The 26,645-nt window shown below is 34.0% G+C and overlaps 1 protein-coding gene across 3 annotated transcripts in view; it reads right to left on the bottom strand.

Annotated features, from left to right (window-relative positions):
- Nucleotides 1-26,645, bottom strand: part of arhgap24 (Rho GTPase activating protein 24) — a 225,601-nt gene that overhangs the window by 72,290 nt on the left and 126,666 nt on the right. The window contains exon 1 of one of the 3 annotated variants that reach the window (XM_056446152.1): nt 24,393-24,514. The exons of 1 other annotated variant lie outside the window; for it this stretch is intronic. In XM_056446152.1, coding sequence (XP_056302127.1) covers nt 24,393-24,414 — 22 coding nt within the window. In that variant the 5' untranslated portion in view covers nt 24,415-24,514. Of the gene's footprint in view, nt 1-1,241; nt 1,384-24,392; nt 24,515-26,645 lie in introns of those variants that run through there. One more of the 3 variants, XM_056446151.1, reaches the window with a different exon arrangement.

The raw sequence follows: 26,645 nt of genomic DNA, 5'->3' as shown, positions 1-26,645 counted from the left end.
TGGTATTGTCTTTAAATAAATAATTATTTAGGCCTAATTATTCATTTATTATTTATGTACAATAATTAAGACATAAAATGAGACAGTAAAATATAATTAACAAAGAAAATGTAAATGGATACTGTAAATGAAAACGTAAATGAAAAAGATTATTTTGTCTTAATCTTATCTCTTTATTTATTTATTTATTTATTTGTGTATGTATGTACAGGTATGTTTCTATTTTAATTTTAGTTGTCTTTTATTTCTTTAGTAATAATTAATTTGGTATTAAATGAATCCTCTTTAAACTAACAAACACTGTACATCTCTCGATGTTTAGGCTAAAACACTGCTTTATTTATTTATTTATTTATTTGTGTATTTATTTATTTATTTATTTATGTGTGTATGTATGTATGTATGTTTCTATTTTAATTTTAGTTGTCTTTTATTTCTTTAGTATTCATTTACAAAATTAATCCTCATTGCACTTAAGTTTACAATGATAATAAAGCTTGTTAACAAGTTTTTAACGATTAATAAAGGAATTACAATGCTTTGTTTCATTATTTCATCTTCATTTACAAGTAGCAGGGTATTTACAGCTACTGTATATTTCTGTCCATTCACATCCCATCCCAAAGTCACAAACTGCTGTTACACCTAAAAACACGTTCTTAATCCCTTAGTCTTGCGGCAGCACCATGCATGGCGGTAATGGCCATTTTGAAGTGTCACCAACTGTATATAATAATTAAAACATTTCTGATATTTTATCTTCATTAGAATTTATATATTAAAAAAAACACTTAAAAACATATAGAATCACTTATAAAAATATATGAAAAGTTTTACTTAACTTTACTCAACATAATTAAAACTTTAAACAAAATAAATTAATTAAACTGCATAGCCATATAAAAAGGGTTAAAAGTGGCAAAAATACACAACAAAATTACTTTAACCAAGCCTATTATGAAAACAGGAAGTCTTAAATAAAAATTATCCTGAATATTTATCAAAACCATAAAAGTAACGAGTAAAAATCTCAAATTCTCACATTATTTTATATATTAGTAACAGTAAGTGAAAATGTAATAGATAAACAAATAAATCATTCTACACCAACTATCATTCAATCTACATGACAGAAAAAGACACAGGCATATGTAAACACAACTAAAGTTCCAGCGGCTCCACAAACCAAAGCCATTCTATCAGCCAAGAAGCTTCTCTAAACATTTCCACAGCAGAATTACCTCCGGAAGCGGACAGACACTCGGACATCCCAAAAGGAGACACCTGAAGACCAACCTGTTGCACCACCTCCATCATCCAGCAGCTCTTCTGCTCTCTCGAACCCAGAGAAGAGGCCTCGGTCCTGGGCAGAGCTGGAGGACGAGAGGGTCTGGAGGAGGTCTGACCTGCTCCATACTGAAGATTGAGGAGGAGCCACAAAAACACTGAAGGAGGAGGGTCAGTTCTCTCTCTCTCTCTCTCTCTCTGGCTCTCTCTCTCTCTGGCTCTCTCTCTCTAACTGAACAATAGAGAGTTTCAACAGCCCTCTTTAAAGAGAAGAGCAGCAAAACAGACTCTTCTAGAGAGATGCTGTCAGTCAAAGCTCTGAATTAATTTGCTTTGGAGGATATTTATATTTTTATGAAGGCCATTTTTGGGTGGCCTTGCTATTTAAAGCATTTGTTTTTTATAGTTCTTGTATTAGTAGTGTAGTAGTATGTGAGGTAAACACAACAGTATATTTTATAATGTCAGCAAACACTAAGATTTCTAGGGTTTGTTTTAGGTACAATTTTCTTCAAAAGTGAAATGTTTTGAAATTAGTTCAAATTCAATTAGTCAAAATATTAATGTTAATAAATGTTACAAGTGATTTATAAACCTTCCATTTATCCTAAAAAAACAAAAAAATCCTTATAAAATTGTATCAATGTTTCCATCAAAATATTAAGCAGATCAATTGTTTTCAGCATTTATAATAATAAGAAATGCTGCATGATATGAAAAATTATGTGACACTGTAGTTCATCACAGGAATAAATTGTTGGTTTTACTGTATTTTGAATCATATTTGTTTTATATTGTATCATCTTAAAAAGTGCAATTAAATAGGTAACACTTTAGAATAATGGTACATTAGTTAATGTCAGTTATTGGGTTAACTAACATTTAAGTAAGGGTGAATTATCTTGTAAAGCATTTATTAATAGTTCAACATTAACTAATGCATTATCAAAATCCAAATTCATGCTTGATAATATTAGATAATACAACGTGAGCTAACATGAACTAATATTATTTAACTTAAATAATGTTAACAAAGATGTAATTAATCTATTACTAATTGTTTGTTCATGTTAGTAAAGGCATTAATTAATGGACCATCATTTTAAAGTGTTACCATTAAATACAACATTAATACAATAAATAAAAACTAAATATATACAGCTGAAGTCAGAATTATTAGCCCTCCTTTGATTTTTTTTCCTTTTTAAATATTTCCCAAATGATGTTTAAGAGAGCAAGGAAATTTCCACAGTATGTCTGATAATATTTTTTCTTCTGGAGAAAGTCTTATTTGTTTTATTTTGGCTAGAATGAAAGCTGTTTTTAACTTTAAAAAAAAAAACATTTTCAAAATTATTAGCCCATTTAAGCTATTTTTCTCTCTCGATAGTCTACAGAAAAAAACATTGTTATACAATAACGTTATACAACTTGCCTAATTACCCTAACCTGCCTAGTTAACCTAATTAACCTAGTTAAACCTTTAAATGTCACTTGAAGCTGTATAAAAGTGTCTTGAAAAATATCTAGTCAAATATTATTTACTGTCATCATGGCAAAGATAAAATAAATCAGTTATTAGAAATGAGTTATTAAAACTATTATGTTTACAAATGTGTTGAAAAAACTCTCTGTTAAACAGAAATTGGGGAGAAAAAATCAGGTAACTGTATGTCCCAAGTGTTGTCAACATATTTTTTTCAATGCTGATTTATTAAAACCAATTTATTTTGTCTTTGCCATGATGATAGTACATAATAGTTTACTAGCTATTTTGCAAGATACCAAGTGCAATTTAAAGACTTAATTAGGTTAATTATGTTAAGTAGGCAAAAAAATTAGAACTGAACTTGTCTTACAAAATAAAAAAAACTGCTTTATTCCAGTCAAATGAAAAGAAATACAACTTTATTCAAAAGAATACTATTTTAACAGGAGGGCTAATAATTTTGCCTTTAACTGTACATATTAGGCAACATTTAAAGTGGATCAAAAAAGTTGATCAAAAGATAAGAATGGGTGTTGTTTAATAGTTAATTTAGACAATTATTTTTAATTCACTTCAATTGTTGATTACTCTATATGTATATACAGTTGAAGTCAGAAATATTAGCCCCCCTTTGAATTTTGTTTTCTTTTTTAAATATTTCCCAAATTATGTTTACTAGAGCAAGGAAATTTTCATAGTATGTTTGATAATATTTTTTTTATTCTGGAGAAAGTCTTATTTGTTTTATTTCGGCTAGAATGAAAGCTGTTTTTATATAAAAAAATCAATTTAAGGTCAAAATTATTAGCCCATTTAAACTATATTTTTTCGATAGTCTACAGAACAAACCATTGTTATACAATAACTTGCCTAATTACCCTAACCTGCCTAGTTAACCTAATTAACCTAGTTAAGCCTTTAAATGTCACTTTAAACTGTATAAAAGTGTCTTGAAAAATATCTAGTCAAATATTATTTACTGTCATCATGGCAAAGATAAAATAAATCAGTTATTAGAAATGAGTTATTATAACTATTATGTTTAGAAATGTGTTGAAAAAATCTCTCCGTTAAACAGAAATTGGGGAAAAAAAATTAACAAGGGGCGAAAAAAATGAACTAAACTAAAACAAAAATAACAAGTAGAATAATAAAATAATTAAAAATGATCATCATTAAAAAAACAAACCCAACAGAATAACACAATGCTTTGCTCCTATACGCTGTTTATTTTTAATGCAATCCTATGTTTCCCATAGAAGTCATAAAATCAATCCCCACTACACAATCATCACCAAAGCCTAGAAACATCAGTGGAGAACTCTCCAAACTCACAGTTAGTTCAAGACAGCACAAGGTTAAAACTGAGATCCCTGATGAAGACCTGTATCTCTACACAACCTTGATTAAACACTCAAGCAAAAGCAACACGGTCACCATTCCAGCCGCAGATAAACGCTTGGACTCTTTTTGAACAATGAGGCTCATATCTCTACGTCCGGGGCTCTGGTTTCAATGCCCCCCGCTGAGGAATGAGGAGAAACAGAGAAGGGGAGAAAGTGGGAGATTGGCTTTATCTGATCCACCATCAGCTCAATAGGCTCCATCTACATCTCGGGTATATAAGCTTGCAGAAAGGGATAGTTCACCAAAAAATCTAAATTGACTCACTACTCATCCTCAAGTGGTCGTGAATGACGTGAATTTTCAGATCAGAACAACTCAAATTCTCATGTTTTACGCAACGTTGTTTAAATAGCAAATATATTTGCGCCACTTTGTGGACTGATGGGTGTGCTGGTCTGAAATGGAGGTGTGTTAAGGCGCATTGTTGGTGCATTGCTATTTTGAGGAACTGACCATTGACCATTTAAGGACTAAAGTGTTACAAAAATCATTATTTTCACATACATAAAAACCACTGCCTCCATGCCTTCTTCATGTCGGGTTTATTTTTTCAGTTTATTCATGACAATTTGCATTTTTATAATGTTATTATTATTAGTATTATTTATTATATGCATATTTATATTTGTTTTAATATAAACAAGTTAAGATTTGTCCACCTGTCGGGTTTTGGAGACGTACAGTATGATTCACCATATGGGGCATAAGAATAGCACGTGTGTTTGGATATAACTCAGTTTATTGACCCCACTTCATTATTATTGTTAATTTATTCGTTTGCTGGAAATTAGAACTGAATTTAGAAATAGTTTTGAAACAAATTTAACAAACAAAATTAAATATGTATGTTAACGGATGTCTTCAGTGGAGTGAGTTCCCACCATTTCCTTTCTCCAAGAAAGTAAAGGAGTAAAGTAAAGAGAAAGTAAAGTAAAGAGAAAGTAAAGAGGCCGAATGGAGGAGGCTTAGTCTTTATCCTTGCGCTGCACTCATTAACTCTCTTAACTTATTAAGAGAATAAGCTCAACCCTGTTAGACCATGCGCCAGGGTGCAATAAATTTTTTTCCATCCTTAATAGCAAAAGTCAATTGGGACACGCCCTTAATGCTTTTGCCCCATGCGCTTTAGACTTTGTGCCATAGTATATAGAAGTCAGTGGCTGTTTTTTTTTTACCACAACAATCTTCAGTATATCTTCCTTTGTGTTCAACAGAGAAGAGAAACTCAAACAGGTTTGGAAACAGCGGAGGATGAGTAAATGATAACAGAATTAAAACATTTTGGATGAACTATCCTTTTAATTGGCAGCCTAAATGTTCAGTTTATATTCGTAAAAAGCAATTAATCTAAACACCTTAATCATACAATGGTCTTACTCAGAATAAGTTTAACGATTAGCAGTGTTTCCTCTAGGATTTTTTTCCAGCTGTGGTGGCAGACTTGGTCCTCTGTTCAAATACACGCTGCCCAAGTGCAGATTTTCTTGTGCGCTCTCAAATAAACGCTGCTGAAGTGTGATTTAGTGCGTTTATGTAACAAGTATGTCTCCAACATTTATTAGATTTGCTAGGAATATTTGAGAATGTCTCCGATAGACCTACAGAGTGCCATTAATGCGTCCTGAAGTAAAGTGAAACAGCCATAAACTCCAGCAAGATAAAGTCATTGTATGCAGAGCCATAGACCTTTATCTATAAATAAAATATAATTATGGAAACTCTATTCGTCATAACTGAAAGCTATGTCGTGTTTGCTGGCCTCCGCACACACCTGTCAGTCAGTCAGTCAGCATGTCACCTTAAAGGGTTAAACAAATAACGCACAGCACTACTACGATTACAAAAAAGTTCACGCTGTAATAATTCACTTACCTTTTAATACGTTTTGGTGCGATTGTAACCCGCTATTTAAAAAAACGACTGAATATTTTGAATAAGAAGCTGTAATGCAGCCGTGGTGGGATAAATTTTAGTGTGGCGCCCCGCCATGGAAGAATAAATGTAGCGGAAACCATGATTAGATTACTAATTTCCCTGAAAATGTACCCATTATTAGAGTCCTAGCTTCATCTATAGCTCATTTGAGACTGAGATTGAAAAGAGCAGGTCAGGGCAAAGGTGAAAGGCTTCGCTAGCTGTTCAAAACGGAAGAGTTTCCACCCTAAAATGAACTAGCACTGACATTACAACACGACACCACTTAGTGCACTTCAATGTGTCTTAATGACAGGGGGAGTTTGCTTGTGAGTGTATGGTTTCGTGGCCGCTCGGTTCATGACTGTAACTCAGTACGTATGTGAAAGTAATCTCGTCTTGCGTACGAACCACACTAAAGAGCGCAGGGGAGCAGACATACACACTCACCTGTGAGGACAGACGCCAATCTCTATTGTAAAGGAGCAGCGGTAGACGTCCTGCTCATTTAGATGAAATCCGATGCAGCTTGTGAGCCATACTGCGAATCGAGAGCTAAAGTGGTTTAAAATGTGATTCTATTGCAGGCATCTTGAAATAGGGAACAATGGATTGGACTCTGGCTTGGTTCCAACCAGTCTGTGAGAAACACTGACAACGGAAACACCATTTAAAATGAGCGGTGGGTCAAAACTGCAGTACATGAGAAATAAAGTGCTCAGTAGCTACAGTTGAAGTCAAAATTATTCCTTTTTTTTCAAATGATTTCAAAAATTAAGTTTAACAGAAGTTAAACATGTTTAAAAGGATTTTTTCTTCTGGAGAAGTCTTATTTGTTTTATTTCTGATGGAATAAAAGCTAGTGCTCTGGATAATCAAGGACAAGTTCTCTGAATCAGGAATTTTCTTTCTTGCCATTCACAAAGTGTCCGTTTAAGAGGGGTGATGTCTGATGTTCTTACTGCAAGTAACGGTGGCCCCCAAGGCTACGTTCTCTCCCCTGTGCAGTTTTCTATTTTCACCTATAAATTTGTCATCTTTAAGTAACATTTTGAACTAAATAATTACATATTTATTTTACAAGGTCTCAACAAAAGAAATCACAGAGTTTCACATTTTATAAGCTGGCAATATCGGTTTATAACAAAGTGATAATATCGGTATGGTGCTTATTATATAAGCTGTTAGGGGGTAAACCAAAAATTGCAGTTGTTGGGCAGGGTTTCACAAATATATTACTATCACAAAATCTGATTAAACAAAATCACATCTCATTAGATTTTTTTCAATAAATGCATTTCCATTGTGGTTTATGCACATTTTTATTTCTTTTTGGATAAAAAGTTTAACCTACTTAGTTCTGGGTATACATGTTTATGCACTCTATTTAAAATGTATATACATCTTGACATATCTTTAGCATATCCTTGCTTAGCATAGCCTAAGAAGACTTCAGTGGAACTCAGCTCATTCGATAGATAGTCTGTTCACTTTAAACTCATGAGTGAGCAGATCTGCTTCCTTACTAGAGTGTTCAGTATTACCACTTACAAAATCCCCATGTACTGTAAATAGTGAATCTGCTTGGTTTGATTGCAACTCCTCTTAAAAGGAATGGCAGATTGATTGGTTTAATGCATGTTTTGGGGCCAAAACACATATAACTCATTAAGAAACAAAGGACAAGCTTTTTAGACATGCACTAGATGCACAGACTGTTTTTCCCATCCTTAAAATAGCAAAAGTGGATTCATCGTTGCCCTGAGTGCACATGTGCAAGCTTAGACCATACATTTAGATAATTAAAATAAAGGGTTGATCTTTTCAGCCATGGAAAAATATATTTTCTAGAATATTTGTCACCAACTCATTCAGATCTCTCAAAGTCTGGTCATCTGTATAAAGTCGAATGTAGAACAGGATAATGCAGAGAATCTCACTATTCTGTTTGTTCAATACAGGAGTTCTGAACAGGGTAAGGATCTGTGTATTTGCATACTGTGTCTTGAAGTTTAATGACACTTGAACTGCAAGTCCTTAAGCAGTGACCAAACCTCCTATGAGCCAAAAGAATCAACAGCCGCAACTTATTTTTTTTTATCTCAAATATCAGTGAAGGATAAATTTACACCCCTCTCAAAACAAACAAACAAACAAAAAAAAATCAATCAGATAGAGGTTTCTCAGTAGACCGGATATGACAAGCTCATTGGACTTGGATGAGCCCTGTTGCCTTTATACCTCAGTAGTATGTTCTCTAAAGCCAGGATTTTTCAGCTTTTTGATGGACACAGCCAGCGTTTCTCAGTAGAACTAATCTCCTAAAAAAGCTATTGACTCAAATCCTGCAATATTGCCCCACTATTAATACGTTGAAAACCTTGTCAAATACAATATTGAATAGACAGAAAAAAATTAAACAGACTTTCATTTTATCTCATTTTAGTTTCTTGCCAAAACGAAATGAGACTCGGATCACTGCAGCTGAAGGAATTGCTGGAGAACGACTGACTGCTAACAATATAGAGGACACTGTAAACTGTTCAGCCAAAGAACCTCATACATCTAAACAGAGACACATACATCTAAACATAATAAACAGGTTATCATTGGTGTTTACAATTGGAAACCCATTAAACCCATTTAGTATACTGATTTGGATCTTTCCTTTTACTAATTACTCATTCTTTTTAAACTGGCTCTTTCAATCAACCTTAACCAAAACCAGGATTCCCATGGGTCATCATTGCCTTAAATTCGAATATGGGAATTTTAAGGCAAATAAAATTAGGTTAGGTTAGGTTAGGTTACTTTATTTATACCCGAAGGTAGATTTGGTTTCAGTCAAGAGTCCTCATCTCACAACAGTGCCACACAAAGGAACTCACACAGTAACAACAACAAATAAACATTAGGCCATAAAACATAAAAACACTTATAAAGTATAAATTAATAATCACTTCAATTTGCATTAATTGAACGCTAATAAACTACTGGTAAGCTAACAGGAAAAACAATAACCAGAGTGGATAAAACAAGTTTTAATGGTCTCTCTGGTGTCTCGGTCAGATTGTTAGTGTATTTCCAGGTCTGTACACAGATGGCATTTGCACTCATCATTGAGATCTGCGGTTCACATGGGATGATTTATCTCCACTGCCGCTGGTGCTGCAGTAAATCAGCCAGGTTACAGAGCACAGGTAATTGAACCCAATATTAAATTCACTCCATCGGGCACGTCTACTCCGTGGCATATTAAATTACGACAAATCTCCTCCCTCAGGTCTGTCTGTCAGACGGCCACAGGCTTGAGCTTAATATCACGCTGCCTCTTTCAGTGCCTGAAGGCTTGGAGAAAGAGTTAATGTTATCTGAAGTTTGACACCGCACCTGTGGGAGAGATTTATACAGTACGCTTATCGCTAATGAAGAATCAGATAATTGGGGATCCTGACTCACAAAATGGTGGAAAATTGGTGCAAGCCATCCAAAAACATTTAGTATCAATACATGACAGTGAATTTGGAATTGAAGAACAACTGGAGCTGAAAATGAGTATTTACTACTAGCTGGACAGCGCAGTGGTGATTTGTTATTACACTGCAAAAAATTGCTGTAAAATGTATAGTATTACTAGCAATTTTGGTTGACAGTACAACTACAGCACAGTTATAATTGTTAATTTACAGTGCACTTGTCAATTTTACAGTATTATGCCTGTCTAAGAAAAGTGTATAAAGTGTGTAGTGAGGGCCTTCAAACATCTATAATAATTGTAAAAAATAAAGCGGATTTCGCCTATTGTGGGTTATTTTTAGAACGTAACTCCCACGATAAATGAGGGACCACTGTACTGTAAATTTTACAGCTATTTTTTATGGTGTACTGTATATTAAAAGCCTATTTACTTATTAATTCAGCTGCTAAATAGTCAAACTACTTAAAAATCCGGATTTATTTAAGACTATTTTACTTTTTTAAATGACACTATAATACTAATGTCAGAATCCGAATCAGAATCAGAATCAGTTTTATTGCCAAATGTGCTTCACACACACAAGGAATTTGTTTTGGCTACAGAAGCTTCCAGTGTACATAAAGTGACAAGTGACCAACACAAAATAAATAAATATGAAAAATTAAAAAAATAAAAAGACGATAAACACTAAACAGAGATGCAGTGAGTCAAAAAATGTCATGGTGATATAAATGAACATACATTTGGGTTAGTGAAATACTGTTTTTAGTTACCAAACAACATTCCTTACCTATGTAGCATATTGACTAAAATAAAAAATGTACTCGATAAATTAAATATGAATTGATGTTAAGACTTTAATTTAAGTAACAATTCTCAACCAGTGGCTTATCACCTGCCAATTATTAATATATTTGGCTGTTTATTTGTACATAAAGTATTCTGCATGACTTTATTCTATATCCCCAATCCTACCTAATACCTAAACCTAACTACTGCCATATTAACTATTAGTAAGCAGCAAATTTATTGAGTTTATTGAGGTAAAATTCACTTTTAATGGTTTGTTAATAGTGAGAAGTGTACCCTAAAAAAGTTTGGCAGAATAACAAATAATAATTTGTCGATTATACTTTGTTTTCATCATGACTCCAGTGATACTACAAGATCTACACTGTAAAAATGCTGTTCCACACAATTCCTTCATGTTGTGTCAACACAATCGATCAAGTTAACTTAATTGTTTTTACAAATGTATGTGGATTGAACATAAAACAATTATGTTGTTCCTCCAAAAAGCTTAAGAATTGTGTTGATATTAGCTTATTTTAACTTACAGTAAGTCATTTGAACAAGCAGCAAAATTAATTGTTTAAGTGTATATACATTAAATGTTGCCTAGTTACAGTACTTTTTATACAACCTGTCTATATACAATTTGAAACAAAGTTTTAGATATTTAAATAAAAAAACATTACAATAATGTAGTTAATAAATACATATAAATACGCTGTGAAAATTCCTTGGATCCACACAATCGATTTGTGTTGGGGAAACATGAAGGAATTAAGTTGACTTATTAGTTTTTACAAATTTAAGGGGATTGAACATAAAACAATTAAGTTGTCCCAAAAAAAACTCAAGAATTGTGTTGATTCAGCTCATTTTAAATAAGTAGTTTGAACAAACAGCAAATGTCATTTTTTTGTGAAGAATAATAATATTTGTAGTTAAATGCAAAAGCTAATAAGCTTACACCTGAACAAAACATCTAAACAAGTCCCAAATATTTGCTTGGTATTTTCCTTCTAATGCTACAGTATGTTGCGTTAGCAGGCTAATGCTTTCCTTGTGCTATCCTGTGTTGGGTTTTCGGAAGAGAGAATCCCGTTTCCCTCTGACAGGAAGACTGAACATAATCCCTATATAGCAGACGGGACTTTCTTCAGGAAACCCTGAGCTGCGAGCGACAGGCTAACGCAATAAACACCTGTTACAAGCACATGCTGTGTCAGTTACCCATGTTTCCCCTGAGATCACATTCACAAGGCACAACCAGAGAGCTAATGATGAAGCCCAGTTCAATCTTTAAGAACTGAATCTGTGATCTAAAGTCCCATGCAGAAAAATTATACATGGACATATATGCAAATGACATATATGCGAAGTTTAGAATTGGAATTGACATATTAGTCATATACGCAAAATATATTTTAAGTAAAAAGCAAAAATTGACAGTTTTATATATATATATATATATATTTGAACACATACACACACACACACACACACATACATATATATATATATATATATATATATATATATATATATATATATATATATATATATATATATATATATGTGTGTGTGTGTGTGTGTGTATGTGTTCAAATATATTATGATATATTACATTTTGATATATTTAGTCGTATATGAACACAGTATTTATTATGATATATCAAAATATAATATATGATAATATATATCAAAATATAGCTAATATATTTGAACATATGTATATATTAGTAACTTCAATGGTTAAAAAATACATAAATACGGAGGTGGTTATTTTTGCAATGTTTCAAAATACAATTTGCATATACGACATTTATTTTATATATGTGAAATCCAAAATTGAACTTATATGTCATATATTTCCATGTATCAGATTTCTATGTGAATCTGAAATAGTTTTGAATTCATTTGACAAATCGAAATCTAAAGAATCTATCAAAATAATCATAATATATATCAACATTAAGCTAATATATTTGAACATATATGTGCATATTTGTAATTCAAAATACATTTTGCATACACTACCTGATAAAAGTCTTGTCGCACTATCCAACAAATAATAACTTGACTTCTAGTTGATCATTTGGTATCAGAAGTGGCTAATATAAAAGGCAAAGGCCTCTAAATTATGTTTGTTTACAAAAATAAAATATGATAATGCCTTGATTTTGAATTATTTAATTAGGACAGTAAGGTCTGACTGTGCTTAATCTAAAGTCTTGTCACTTAAAAGAAATAATGTACAGTATAGAATATAAAGTCATGGTGCAGTGGAAAAAGAATTAATAGTGTGTATGACTCAAATGAGCTTGGACTGCATCTATACATCTCTGCAATGACTCAAATAACTTATTAATAAAGTCATCTGGAATGGCAAAGAAAGTGTTCTTGCAGGACTCCCAGAGTTCATCAAGATTCTTTGGATTCATCTTCAATGCCTCCTCCTTAATAATGCTTAATAATGTTCATATCTAGTGACTGGGCTGGCCAATCCTGGAGCACCATGACCTTCTTTGCTTTCAGGCACTTTGATCTGGAGGCTGAAGTATGAGAAGGAGCGCTACCCTGCTGAAGTATTTGCCCTCTCCTGTGGTTTGTAATGTAATGGGCAGCACAAATGTCTTGATACCTCAAACTGTTGATGTTGCCATCCACTCTATAGATCTCTCGCACGCTCTCATACTGAATGTAACCGCAAACCATGATTTTTCCTTTACCAAATTTGACTGATTTCATGTGGGTTCCAGTAGGTCTTCTGCACTATTTGTGATGATTGGGATGCAGTTCAACAGATGATTAATTGGATCTAACATCTGCCACTTTTTCAAATAATCAACTAGAAGTGAAGTTTTTATTTTAATTGACCAATTTAAATCTAAGAAACAGAAGAAAGTTGAAATACTTTTTGTGTCCTGGTTATAATATTTCTTTCGGGAAAAACTCTTATATGTGCAGCTCCAGAGATCATTATTTACACAATCATAAACATTTCATTTCTGCACTGCGCTTGAACATTTCCATTTCCGAGATCAAATTCCTTTGTAGAGCCTTGAGCAACAATGTGACACCGCGCACATCAATCTATCAGACAGTTTCCACTGCGTCCCTGTCCTGATATACAACTTCAAATCAATACGAAAGACAAATATCTCCCATATCACCAGTAAGACAGCTGTGATTGTGGATTTCACATACAGCATGGGTTATTTATGATTTATCAATGTCAACATGACACCCAGAGGCAGAACTGAATGCTAATGTACATACTGATGTTGATAGGAGAATCCCTTGAGCAAACGCCCTCATCGATTCAATAGGACTCTGTAGACAAAACACAGAGCTCGATATCTCCAGCTGTCAGACAACAGACACAGATTAAGGCCAATCTCAATATCAATCAATGCCAACTGTATCTATCAACCCCTGAAATATGAACTAAGCAATATCTGCAAGGAAAAGCAGTGCACTTCTGCTTTTAAAGTCATTTTTAATTTAAGCACCACACTGTTAATGTTTTTTTGTAGATTACACAGTATTCAACTGTAATATGAACTGTATATTACTGTAGAACAGTTATGCAGTATGCTACTGTATTTTAAAGTTGCATTGTTAAAAAATTGCTGTATATTTCACAATACTGTAAATGCATATAGCAAAATAAATAGTTCTATACCCACACGGACCCACTTTACAGTAAGTTACTGTGAACTGCTGCTAAGAGTGTATGCAAACTGAAAATCTAAAGTCTCTCATGAATACGTGTACTGTATGACATTTAGCAGGACTTAAAGGTCCTGTAAAGTGCATTTTTGTTTGATGTGTGATGTAAATTTTAACTGAAACGTGAAGACAGGGCGCGGCATATAGTAGCCCCTCCCCTTTATAAAAATGCCAATAGCATTTCGTGTTATTACAGCTCTGCCAACAAGAGTGATAGAGCTCAGGCACATCAAATGAAAAGAAAATGAGAAGCATCTTGAAGGGGCAGGGCATGTCAGACACTAGAGAGGATTTGATTGGTTAGGAGATTTGATGAAAAACTAAAGTTTAGGCTGACGTCGTTGATACGTTTAGCGGAACAACCGACTGGAAGTACTTTATCCCTTACATACTGTACAGTAGATGGATGTTTGGAGATATATATATATATATATATATATATATATATATATATATATATATATATATATATATATATATATCTTTATACTATATCTCCAAATAGGATAGATGGATGGATATATAAGATGAATGGATGGATATATGCAGGATGGATGGATGGATGGATGGATAAATGGATGGATATATAAAATAGATGGATGGATTCATATATAGGATGGATTCATATATAGGATGGATTGATGGATGAATGGATGGATAAATATATAAGATATATCATAGATGGATGGATGGATGAATAGATAGATAGATAGATAGATAGATAGATAGATAGATAGATAGATAGATAGATAGATAGATAGATAGATAGATAGATAGATAGATAGATAGATAGATAGATAGATAGATAGATAGATAGATAGATAGATAGATAGATAGATAGATAGATAGATAGATAGATCTAATTCACTTATCAGATTTAATTCACTTAGAGAAGCACGTATTTTCCCATAATATTGCTATATTGCTTTATTGTATTTACACACACACACTGACTGGTCCTGCACAAATTTTTTTATAACAATCCTTACACAGCGTCCGGCTCTAAAGCATTCAGACAGCTGATAAGAATGTTTGTACTGCGAGCCCCGAGTGCTCCCGTCTGCTTTACCGGCCCAGATCCAGCTTGTTTGCTCTGGCAAAGCTGCTGGGCCATGCAAGCTGCCAGAGCAGAGAGCCTGACAGAACAGCAGGGATTGTGGGATTGAGAGCTGCAGTAAGATAGGGCTTAGATAGCTTTAGCTGCTGAGAAAATGCTGACGCTCGCTGATTTGGGCTTTAGGAAACACCCTGTAATATCATTACCTCATTCTATCTCAGCAAGATCCCAGCAAAAAACAAGCACACATACAAACCAACACACTCGCCACCTTGTTGTTGTCGTTTTTGTCACGCAATTCAGAAGTTTCGGATTTAAAGCAGGAGGAAAGAAATTTTCTGTAGAAAGGTGCTGATGTGTTCTGAGCACTGCATTTTGGACGTAAATTTATAAGGCAGTTGCTATGGGGTTGTGTGTAGTTGCTAGGGTGATGGTCATGTAGTTGCTAAAATGTTCAGATTGTTTTTCAGATTAGCAATGCTACATACAAAGCTGCATTGTTTTATGTGATTTGCCTAATTTTGCTGTATAAAATTGTTTGAGTTGTTGCAGAGCAGTTGCTAAGGGTTTGTTTGCGGTTGCTAGGATGTTGCAATGTGGTTGCTAAATGTTCATAGTGTTTTCAGATTAGCTGCAATGTTTTGAACAAAAACTTGTCATGTGAAGGATGCTGACAACGGAGGTGCGGATCCAAATGCAAGGTGTATTTTAATAAGAATAATCAGGTCAACAGTGTCAAATAGATTTACACAGGTAATCCAGAGTCGTGGTCATTAAACATGCAAATGGTCAGTACAGGCAGCAAGCAATGTAAACAAACAAAACAAAGCAAGGGTGAAAAGACAGCAAGGCAAAGGAAACGCGTTGTAATCTCACAGCACAAGACTCAGCATAGGTGTGTTTGTGTGTTTTGTATTTAAAGTCTATGTAATCGGTCAATAACGATCCTCCGGCTGTGTGTGTGTGAAATCAATGGAACCTGGAACAGGTGCGTGTGAGTGGTGCATGACTGGATATGTAGTTCTTTAGTGGTGTGTGTGTGTAGCTCTCCAGAGATCAACATGTATACCAGTGATCTGCAAGGATCAGATTGCTGGTGATTGTGACAATCTATAACATGATTTAAGTAGTTGTGATGCAGTTGCTAGGGTTTAGGCAATTGCGGTTGGTTGCTAGTGTTTTGCTATTTGGTTGTCAAGATGTTTAAAGTGTTTTTCAGAGTAGCAATACTAAAAATATTAAGCTGTTAAATTTATTTACGAGGCTGCAGAACAACTGCAAGGTTGATGCTCGGTGGTTGTTAAGATGTTTTTTTTCTCAAATTAGCAATGCTACATACAGTACCATAGTTGTATTGTATAAAGTGATTTGAGTTCTTGCAGAGCAGTTGCTAGGCAAGTTGTGTATGGTTGCTAGGGTGAGCCTTTTTCAGATTGGCTTCAATGCAATGAACAATAGCTGTAACCGTTGCTAAAATTATTTGAATGATTGCTATGTTGTGCTAGGGGGTTGTGTGCGGTTGTTTGTGTATTCCTATGATGTTTGTAGGATGTTTTTCGATGTTTGTTTGTAGGATACAGGTGGTTTTCGAAGCAGTTTTAGTAATGTTCTGTAGTTCATGTTCCTAAGGTGTTCATAGTCTTTTGTTTTTGTTCTAAGAGTATCTGTTTTTCAGATGCTACACACAATTGCTTTATTGTTGCTAAATTGATTTGTTGAAATTGAAATTGCTCCACTGAGCAGTTGCTAGGGTTTAGCTATTTGCTTGTCAAGATGTTCAGTGTTTTTCAGAGAGACAACACATACAATAGCTATCAAAGTTGTTAAGTTGATTTACGTGGATGCGGTACAGTTATGGGTTAGGGGGTTATGGGTGGTTACTATGTTGTTGTGAGTAGTGTCAAAGCAGTTGCTAAGGTTTTTAATGTAGATTTTACAGAAATGTAATTTAGAATCTGTTGCTAGATGAAATATAGGGTGTTCTGAGTGTTTTCAGAATGTTGTAATTCTTTAATTCCGCAATATTTGTGGTTGTTAGGGTGTTGCGGTTGGTTGCTAGAGTTTTGCTATTTGATTGTCGACTTTTTCAAAGTGTTTTTCAGAGTAGCAATGCTATATACAATAGCTATCAAAGTTATTATGTTGATTTACGTAGCTGCAGTACAGTTGCTAGAAGGCTCTGGATGGTTGCTAAGTTTTTTGTGGGTAGTTAAAAAGCAGTTGCTCAGGTGTTTTTCTGTAAAATCTACATAAAACACCTTAGCAACGGCTTTGAAACTACTCACAACAAGATGAGTAGTTGCATCATGCTGTTGCTAGACAAAATATAGGATTTTCTAAGTGTTTTCAGACTGTTGAAATTCTTTAATTACCCACTATATGTGGTTGCTATAGGGTATTGCGGTTAGTTGCTAGGGTTTTGCTATTTGGTTGTCAAGACGTTCAAAGTGTTTTTCAGAGTATCAATACTCTGAATAGTCATAAAAGTTAAGTTGATTTACATGGTTGCAGTACAGTCGCTAGGGGATTATGGGTAGTTGCTAAGTTGTTGTCAATAGTGTCAAAGCAGTTGTTTAGGTGTTTCATGGAGATTTTTTACTAAAATGTATCTGTTAGAATCTGTTGTAAGATGAAATATAGGGTGTTCTGAGTGTTTTCAAAATGTTGTAATTCTTCAATTACACACCATATGTGGTTGCTAGGGTGTTGCGGTTGGTTGCTAGGTTTTGTTATTTGCTAAGTGTTTTTCAGAGTAGCAATACTACGTACAATAGCCATGGAAAAACTAGGTTGCTGATGAGAGTGATGTAAGTAAGGCCAGCAGGGGGCGCTCAACCTGCAGTCTGTATGAGTCCTAATGCCCTAGTATAGGGAAGGGGACACAGTACTGTCAGTGAGCGCCGTCTTCCAAATGAGACGTTAAACCGAGGTCCTGGCTCTCTGTGGTCATTGAAAATCCCATGGCAATACTCATAAAGAGTAGGGGTGTAACCCGGTGTCCTGACCAAATGCCCTCAATCAGCCCCTACCCATCATGGCCTCCTAATCATCCTCATCCACAAAATTACCGGGGCTGTTGTCCTGTGGCATCATCCAAGTGGATGCTGCACACTGGTGGTGGTGTAGAGAGACCCCCCTCATGATTGTGAAGCACTTTGGGTGTACGGCCATACCAAGCGGCAACCTCCCGCTCTCCCTCGGGAGGCCAATACGGAAGTAACTGAAACTGCAATTCATCAAAATTCCGCTAGTCCTGGCTCCATAATAGAGCAAAGTGCAATTGGGCCCACTGTTAGAATGGCCAGCTTTACAGCAGAAAAAAAGGTGTTTACAGCCTGGTACAAAGAACGATTTTGGTTTATATAGCTATTATTACCCTCCATGACAACTGTGAGGGGGGTGAATTTTTTTATAACTCATCCATTTCCTTTATATTAGGTTATATTAAGTTTGCATAATTAAGGGCGTGGCCACTTGAGTGACAGCTAGGTCTCGCTGGTCGCCGTCACTTCACCTCAGCTGAATCCGGCAGATTAGCCACTGATCTCGGCATATTCATCATATTTTTGTTTTGTTTTATGTGGCTTTACACAGTCAGCTGCCTTTTGGACTTATTTCTTACAATTATCAGATGATCTGGAATGCTGTGTGCACTTAATTGTGCTCACAAACCATTCATGTGGCCTCGTTTCCCATGTGAGTAAAGTTATATACTTATATATCATCTCTATAAATGTATTTGTTTGATTTAGGATCATTTATCATTAATATTTTTCTTTAGACCTGTAAAGCACTCCAGAATGTGACAGATTGATTAGCTGTAGGCTCTAGAACAGTCATCTGAAGTGTGGTCATACAGTGTTGTGCTGGATTTTATCAATAGTCTTGCATTTACTAACACACACACACATCTGAAGTGTTTGGAAGTAATTCGCGTTTACCTCCTGTAGAAAAACGTCATAAGAGCAATGTTTAGTGGCTCAATGTATTACTACAGTGTTTTTGAAAGTCTAATCACTTTATTGATATAGTGTACAGCCAAGCACATGTGGTCAGAACACAAACGAGTCGCAGGTAATAAAGTATCAAGCGTTTCTCCCAAAGTAAAGTCTGTCTGCCAGGTCTAAGCAAAGTGCCAGCAGGTGTCTGTAGCTCTGCCCACTCTCCGCCTCTTTGCCCTTGTTTGGTATCCCGCCGTTGGTGCGAAGACGCGCAAACAAAATGGCGACGGTTGGCCGCGCCTACTTGTGGCTTCTTTTGCGCTCTTCAGAAACCTATGGGTGACGTCACGGATACTCCGTCCATATATTTTACAGTCTATGGGCCATACACAATAAATGCGCTATATAAATACACATAACCTTACATTACATTACATAAAAGTTGTTGATTTACGTGGCTGCTGAACAGTTACTAAGGGTTGCTGTTGCTAGATGAAATATAGGGTGTTCTGAGTGTTTTCAGAAAGTTGCAATTATTCAATTATGCACTATATGTGGTTGTTAGGGTGTTGCAAAATGGTTGCAAAGATGTTTAGAGTGTGGTTATGGAAACAATTTCAGGGCACTTGTTTGTGTAGGGTTTAAATACAATTCTGCAAACTCCACAAAAATATAATTAAAACAGAAACACCATTAGATTAATGTCTTATTTCTGTCGTCGCTAATCATTCTGGGCCACTGGCCAAGCAGCTGTGCAGATACAGAGGTGAAATGACACCATGTTCAGAAGCAGCCGAGGGCTCAGATTGACCTTCTGACTCTTGGCTGTGAGTCAGAATGAGAACTCAAAGGTGTGAGGTTACAGAATCTGAAACTTAACATCTCTTCACATCACAAGCCTGACAGGAGATAAAAGACAGGGTTATAAGAGAAAAGCAAGGTAAGAAGAAGAAGACAAGGGGACGTCACCTTCTTACATCCCCGTCAGATCACAGTCTGACACTGAACAAATCCTCACCAACCCACACTTTTCAACTCACCGAACAGAAAACCGACCAGTGTCAGTACATTTCATAGCTGAAATAATATATCTAGGGTTATTTTTTATAATAAATAGATATTATGTGATTTTTATATATTTAAAACAATACAGATTTACAACAATACACCCCCAACCTGGGCTGTAATTATAATATAGTTATAATAAATGTATATTTAGTATGCATAATATATTATTATTTGAATAAATTTTGTTTATATTTTAGTGCATATAAAATAAATAAGCGTCACACTTTATTTTGATGGTCCGTTTGTTGAATTTAAGTTACATAGCATCTACATTAGATTATAAGTAGACCGTTAGGTTGGGGTTAGGGTTAGTGTATGTTGCAAAGCTTCTTATAGTCAGTTAAATGTCTGTCGAATGTCTGTATCAACACATATTAAGCTCACAGTATCAAAATAAAGTGTTACCTAAATAATAATACAATTTTATTTATGTTAAAAAAATTAATTATGTAAAATTAAGTACACTGTTTACTTCTAATACTCTAATAAAATATATTTAATATCAATAATATATAAAAAATATTTTTTATTACATATTTAAAACATACCATACATCTAAACATAAAAACATACCATATATCTAAATAGCTGGTAATCTGGTATCTGTAAATATATATATATATATATATATATATATATATATATATATATATATATATATATATATATATATATATATATATATATATATATATATATATATATATATATATATATATATATATATATATAGTTGTTGATTATTATTATTATTATTATTATTATTATTATTATTATTATTATTATTATTATTATTATTATTATTATTATTATTAACAACCACACAAGCAGACGGGTGTTGCACAAAACTGCCAGGATAACAGAAAAAGCCTGACTTAACCTAGTTTAGTAGGGTCCTCTTGGCTTAGTTCATTGCATGTTTGCTGATCCAGGATGAGAACAAGCTGCTAGGTCAAGCCTGGTGCAGATAGCCCTGATTTTCTTCTGTCTAATATTCCTTACCATTTAATACATGTAAAAACCCCAAATATAAAATATATAAAATAGTCTATACTTGTAAATGTAAAATTATGTAAGTTATTATAATGTATTATTTATAATTGTATTTATAATTCATAAATAATTTATGATTATTTATCATTTTATTAAAACATACCATATATCTAAATACCTGGTAATCTGGTTTCTGTAAATAATATTCTAAAATATTATGAACAATCACAGAAGCGGGACGCCTCACAAAATTTCTCCCCATTAGCTCACATTAATTTAATTTAAGATTGTTTTCTCTGGCAGGCAGTCTCTGTGTTATAAATCTAGTAAATTCTAAATTATCTTTAAGATGTGTTTATCTCAGTCTAATATTCCCACGCTGAGACTGTGTCAGTGAAGCTCATCCTTTTTTCTGTTGATGGATGACCGCTTCAGTGTCACCATGGCATGTCACTGCAACCGCTAAACATCCTTGTAAACTGGATGTTTGCTGACAGGGGAAGCATTTTAACCTTATCTCAACCAATCACAGCCTCTGTTCAGACATCATGACAAATCCCATTCACTCCAACTTTCTCTCTGTCTCTGTCTAAACAACTCTGACAGCTTTAAAACCTCCTCAGGACAGCGCAAAAAGCTCAAAAACTGTTGACAGATCTCGCTAGGGGATGAAAACGGTGATATCTGCGTTATCTAATGTAGACAAGACGTCTGCTGAGAACGGAATGGAGAAGTATATGGAGATAGGATCGTAGCATAATTTCTTATATTCAGAGAGCTCTCTCATCCTCCATAGACAGCAAAGGTAACAACATTTTCAACAAGTTCAGAAAAGGAAACAAAAATGTCAGTCAAAACATTTCATGTGTCTCCAGTGGTTCAACTGTAATAATATGAAGCAGATTTCTATATGGGTAGTCCAGATGGATATTAGTTTTCACCACACTAATCCAATTCCTATTTCAAAATGGCAAGAAAAAATGAGTACAGTTAGTGTCTGTGATCTAGCAGAGGCTCAGTGACCTGTCAGACAGACCTGTTGACACCCTGAAGAGCCACATCAGCTCCTTCACACTCACAGACTGAACACCAGCCAACAGACATCAGCATCTGAACTCCAAATCAGTCCAAGAATAAAGACTTCACCACAGAGGCAGAACGACAACAGAGGCTGAACAAAGTCTTCTAAAACTCTGGCTTTCATCTTAGTTATTCTAAGAACTTGCAAATAATCATTCAAAGAGCAAAGTAAAAATAAATAAATAAAAATTAAGTACAGAGCTGACGGATATGAGCACAGTGTAAGGGAGAGCACAGACAAATTGGCTTAAAAACATTTAAAAGCCAAACTAATTTCCTGTAATTATTTTTATTTAAAGGGTCATGAAATCCCCCACTTTTGGTTCAAGTCTACCTCAGAATTTTTTCAAAAACAATGCATAATAATGGGCGTGGAACTCTGCGAGCAGAGGGTGGAGTGGGCATGGCCAGCAGAGCAGGGGAGAAGGAGGGGAGCAAACAACTGTTGTCAGTTGGCTCACAAAATGAGACACAAACGGTGAGGAGACGCATTATTTTATAGTTTACAAAGTTAAAATGCAAAGAAATAAACACAAAACTGGAATCAAGAAAGCCAGGATAACAGAAAAAGCCTGACTTAACCTAGTTTAGTAGGGTCCTCTTGGCTTAGTTCATTGCATGTTTGCTGATCCAGGATGAGAACAAGCTAGGTCAAGCCTGGTGCAGATAGCCCTCATTTTCTTCTGTCTAATATTCCTCACCATTTAATACATGTAAAAAACCCAAATAATTACAATTAAATACATTTTTTTTCTATAATTAAAATGATTCATTAAAAATTATATCATTTAAATATGAATATATAAAATAGTCTATATTTGTAAATGTAAAATTAAGTAATTTATTAAAATATTTTATTTATAATTGTATTTATAATTATTTATCATTTTAAAAATATATACAGTACAACGTATTAGGTTATACTATATATACTATAATATAATATAATATACTATAATATAATATAATATAATATAATATAATATAATATAATATAATATAATATAATATAATATAATATAATATAATATAATATAATATGCTGGTTCGAGCCTCGGCTGGGTCAGTTGGCATTTCTGAGTGGAGTTTGCATGTTCTCCCTACGTTCGCGTGGGTTTCCTCTGGGTGCTCTGGTTTCCCCCAAAGATATGCGGTACAGGTGAATTGGGTAGGCTAAATTGTCTACAGTGTATGTGTGTGAATGAATGTGTATGGATGTTTCCCAGAGATGGGTTGCAGCTGGAAGGGCATCTGCTGCGTAAAAACGTGCTGGATAAGTTAGTGGTTCATTCTGCTGTGGCGACCCTGGATTAATAAAGAGACTAAGCCGACAAGAAAATGAATGAATAAATAATAAGGTGTTGTTACAGATAAGTTGAATGATTTACAAATATATTAATTAGTATTTATATAAAATAATTGTATTATAAAAAAACAATATAAAATATAGTAAAAAATCACCTTATTGGATTTATAATTTAATAGTTAATAAAATGAGTTAATAGTTAAATACATCATAGTGTAAATGAGTTTGAATTTATAGAAAATAATCTATTAATCTAAAAAAATAAACACACACACACACACACACACACACACACACACACACACACACACACACACACACACATATATATATATATATATATATATATATATATATATATATATATATATATATATATATAAATATATAAAACATTACAGTTTACAGAAATGTATCAAAATATTTTCCTCAACTTCTTATGCATCTGTATATAACAGAGCATAGCAAAGCATAGCACAGCATGGCACAGAATAAAATAGATGGTTGCTAGATGAGCTTTTCTAAAATATTTTAGCAATATATTAGATTAATTTTAATATGTGTGTAGGGATTGATGATAAATGAATGGAAAAGGGTATTATTTTTTATGTATACATTGTATACCATTGTGTATACCATGTATACATTTATCAATAAAGAAATCAATAGCTTGCAATTACAAATATAAATCATTTCCTAAAAAAATAAGTTGTGAATAATAAAATGTAATTTTTCAGTAAAAGCAAAGCAAACTCTTCAATATCTTGTCCAGAGCTTTCTGCTGAGTTCAATAAAAGCGTCCTGATCACTGCACTGCACAGTCAAACAGCCTCAGTTTCCACATCACCCACCTGGATTGCAGTTCAAGTCCATGACGGGCCGACAGCTCAAGCTCTCCAGCTTTTTAAAACCACAAGCATCCGCTCTGCTCTCCTCATTTGCTCATTTCTCCCTCAGCCTGATATGAGTCTGATCTCAGCCATGGTCAGCCGGTTCTGCTGGTGCCTGAGGCTTAGATCCTGCAGTCTTTTGGCACCGGACGCTCTTCGGGCTCATAAATCTCTAGTGCCGGGGCTCTCAGGGGTCTCACTCTGGCCTGTAAATTTGACGATGGAAGAGCAGGCACCGGGCCAAAAAGATCAGCCCCTTTACAGAGCTCTATAAATACAGATAAGAGCTGCTACCGGACGCTTCTGTGAGGGAACCCCTGTCTGTACTGTAACTCACTATTCCTGTGCACTTTGATGAAGAAACATCTTTAATATAATTTACTGATTACAGGTAAAATGCTGGAAAAGGAGTGAAGAAGAGGATTTGTTGTGACGTATAAAGCATCATATGACAGAAAAGCATCCATTAAGGCTGGAAATTGTTTTCTTGTGATTATTTGTCTAGATGGTATTAGTCAATCAATCAATCAATCAATCAATCAATCAATCAATCAATCAGTTGATTACCAACTACCGACCGACCGATCGATCGATCGATCGATCGATCGATCGATCGATCGATCGACCAATCAATCAATCAATCAATCAATCAATCAATCAATCAATCAATCAATCAATCAATCAATCAGTCGATCAATTAACAAAACAACAACAAATCAATAAGTTAATCAGTCGATCAATCAATCGATCGATCGATTGATCAATCAATCAATTAATCAGTGGATTAATCAATCAATCAGTCAATCGATTAATCAATCAGATGATCAATCAATCAATCATTCAATCAGTCAAAGAGCCAATTAATCGTTCAACAAATCAATAAGTCAATGAGTCACTCAGCCAATCAATCAACAAATTAATAAGTCAATCAGGCAATTATTCAATCAATCAATCAATCAATCAATCAATCAATCAATCAATCAATCAATCAATAAGTCAATCATTCAATCAATCAATCAATAAATAAATCAATCAATCAGTGAGTCAGTCAGTCAATCAATCAATCAATATAATATACAAAAATAGCATTTAATTATAAAAACAAAAAAAACAAATTCAAATGTAATTAAAAATGAATATTGTATTTAATATGTATTTAAATATACAATATACATAGATTAATGCATAAATATAATAATCAATTCAGGTTTTATTCTTATTGATAATTAATTATATTTTAATAATATATTTTAGTCATTTTAATTTGCATGTAAGCATCGATGATAAATAATGAATAGAAAAATGTTTACGTTTTAGATTTATTAATAAAGACATGAAGAGCAAGCATTTATAAATAGAAATAATACAATACAAGTTAAATATGTTTTACATAATAAAAATAATAAGAAATAATAATATAACAATTATCATACTTGTACTCTTAAATAAATATATACCATTTTATAAATAATGAAATTAAATATATGTGGTGTGTTATATTTACTGCCAATAAAATACAAAAATCCCAAATAAACAAATATTCATCTTATATGATGATTTGATATGTATAACAAATACATATTTACAAATTATTAAAATAAAATTTTTAAATATACATACATATTTAATAAATAAATAAATAAATAACATATTTTTTAGAGCTTTGTAGAGTCTGCCCCCATTCATTCACTCATTCATTCATTCATTCATTTTCCTTCGGCATGCCTTTATTAACCAACATATGATTTACACAGCGGAAGCCCTTCCAGCTGCAACCCAGTACTGGGAAACACCCACACACACACTCATTCACACTCATACACTACAGTCAATTTAGTTTATTCAATTCACCTATACCACAAGTCTTTGGACTGTCGGGGAAACCGGAGCACCCAGAGGAAACCCATGTGAACACGGGGAAAACATGCAGACTCCACACAGAAATGCCAACTTACCAAGCCGGGACTCAAACCAGTGACCTTCTTGCTGTGAGGCAACAGTGCTAACCACTGACCCATTCACTTAATCAAATTTGCTTTTCACCAAAGTAATAGATTTGTTAAATGGCATGAGAGTGATTAATAAAGCTTTTACTCCTTTACATAAACAAATAGCTTCAGCGTCCAGTACATGTACATCAACTGTAAAAGATACATTGAATGTACAGGCTTAACATGATCTGCAGTGTGCGTGTGTGTGCGTGTGTCTATATTT

Source organism: Danio aesculapii, chromosome 21, assembly GCF_903798145.1.
Source record: "Danio aesculapii chromosome 21, fDanAes4.1, whole genome shotgun sequence".
NCBI lineage: Eukaryota > Metazoa > Chordata > Actinopteri > Cypriniformes > Danionidae > Danio > Danio aesculapii.
The sequence above is the reverse complement of the archived record's forward strand: the minus strand, read 5'-3'. Positions and strand labels throughout refer to the sequence as shown.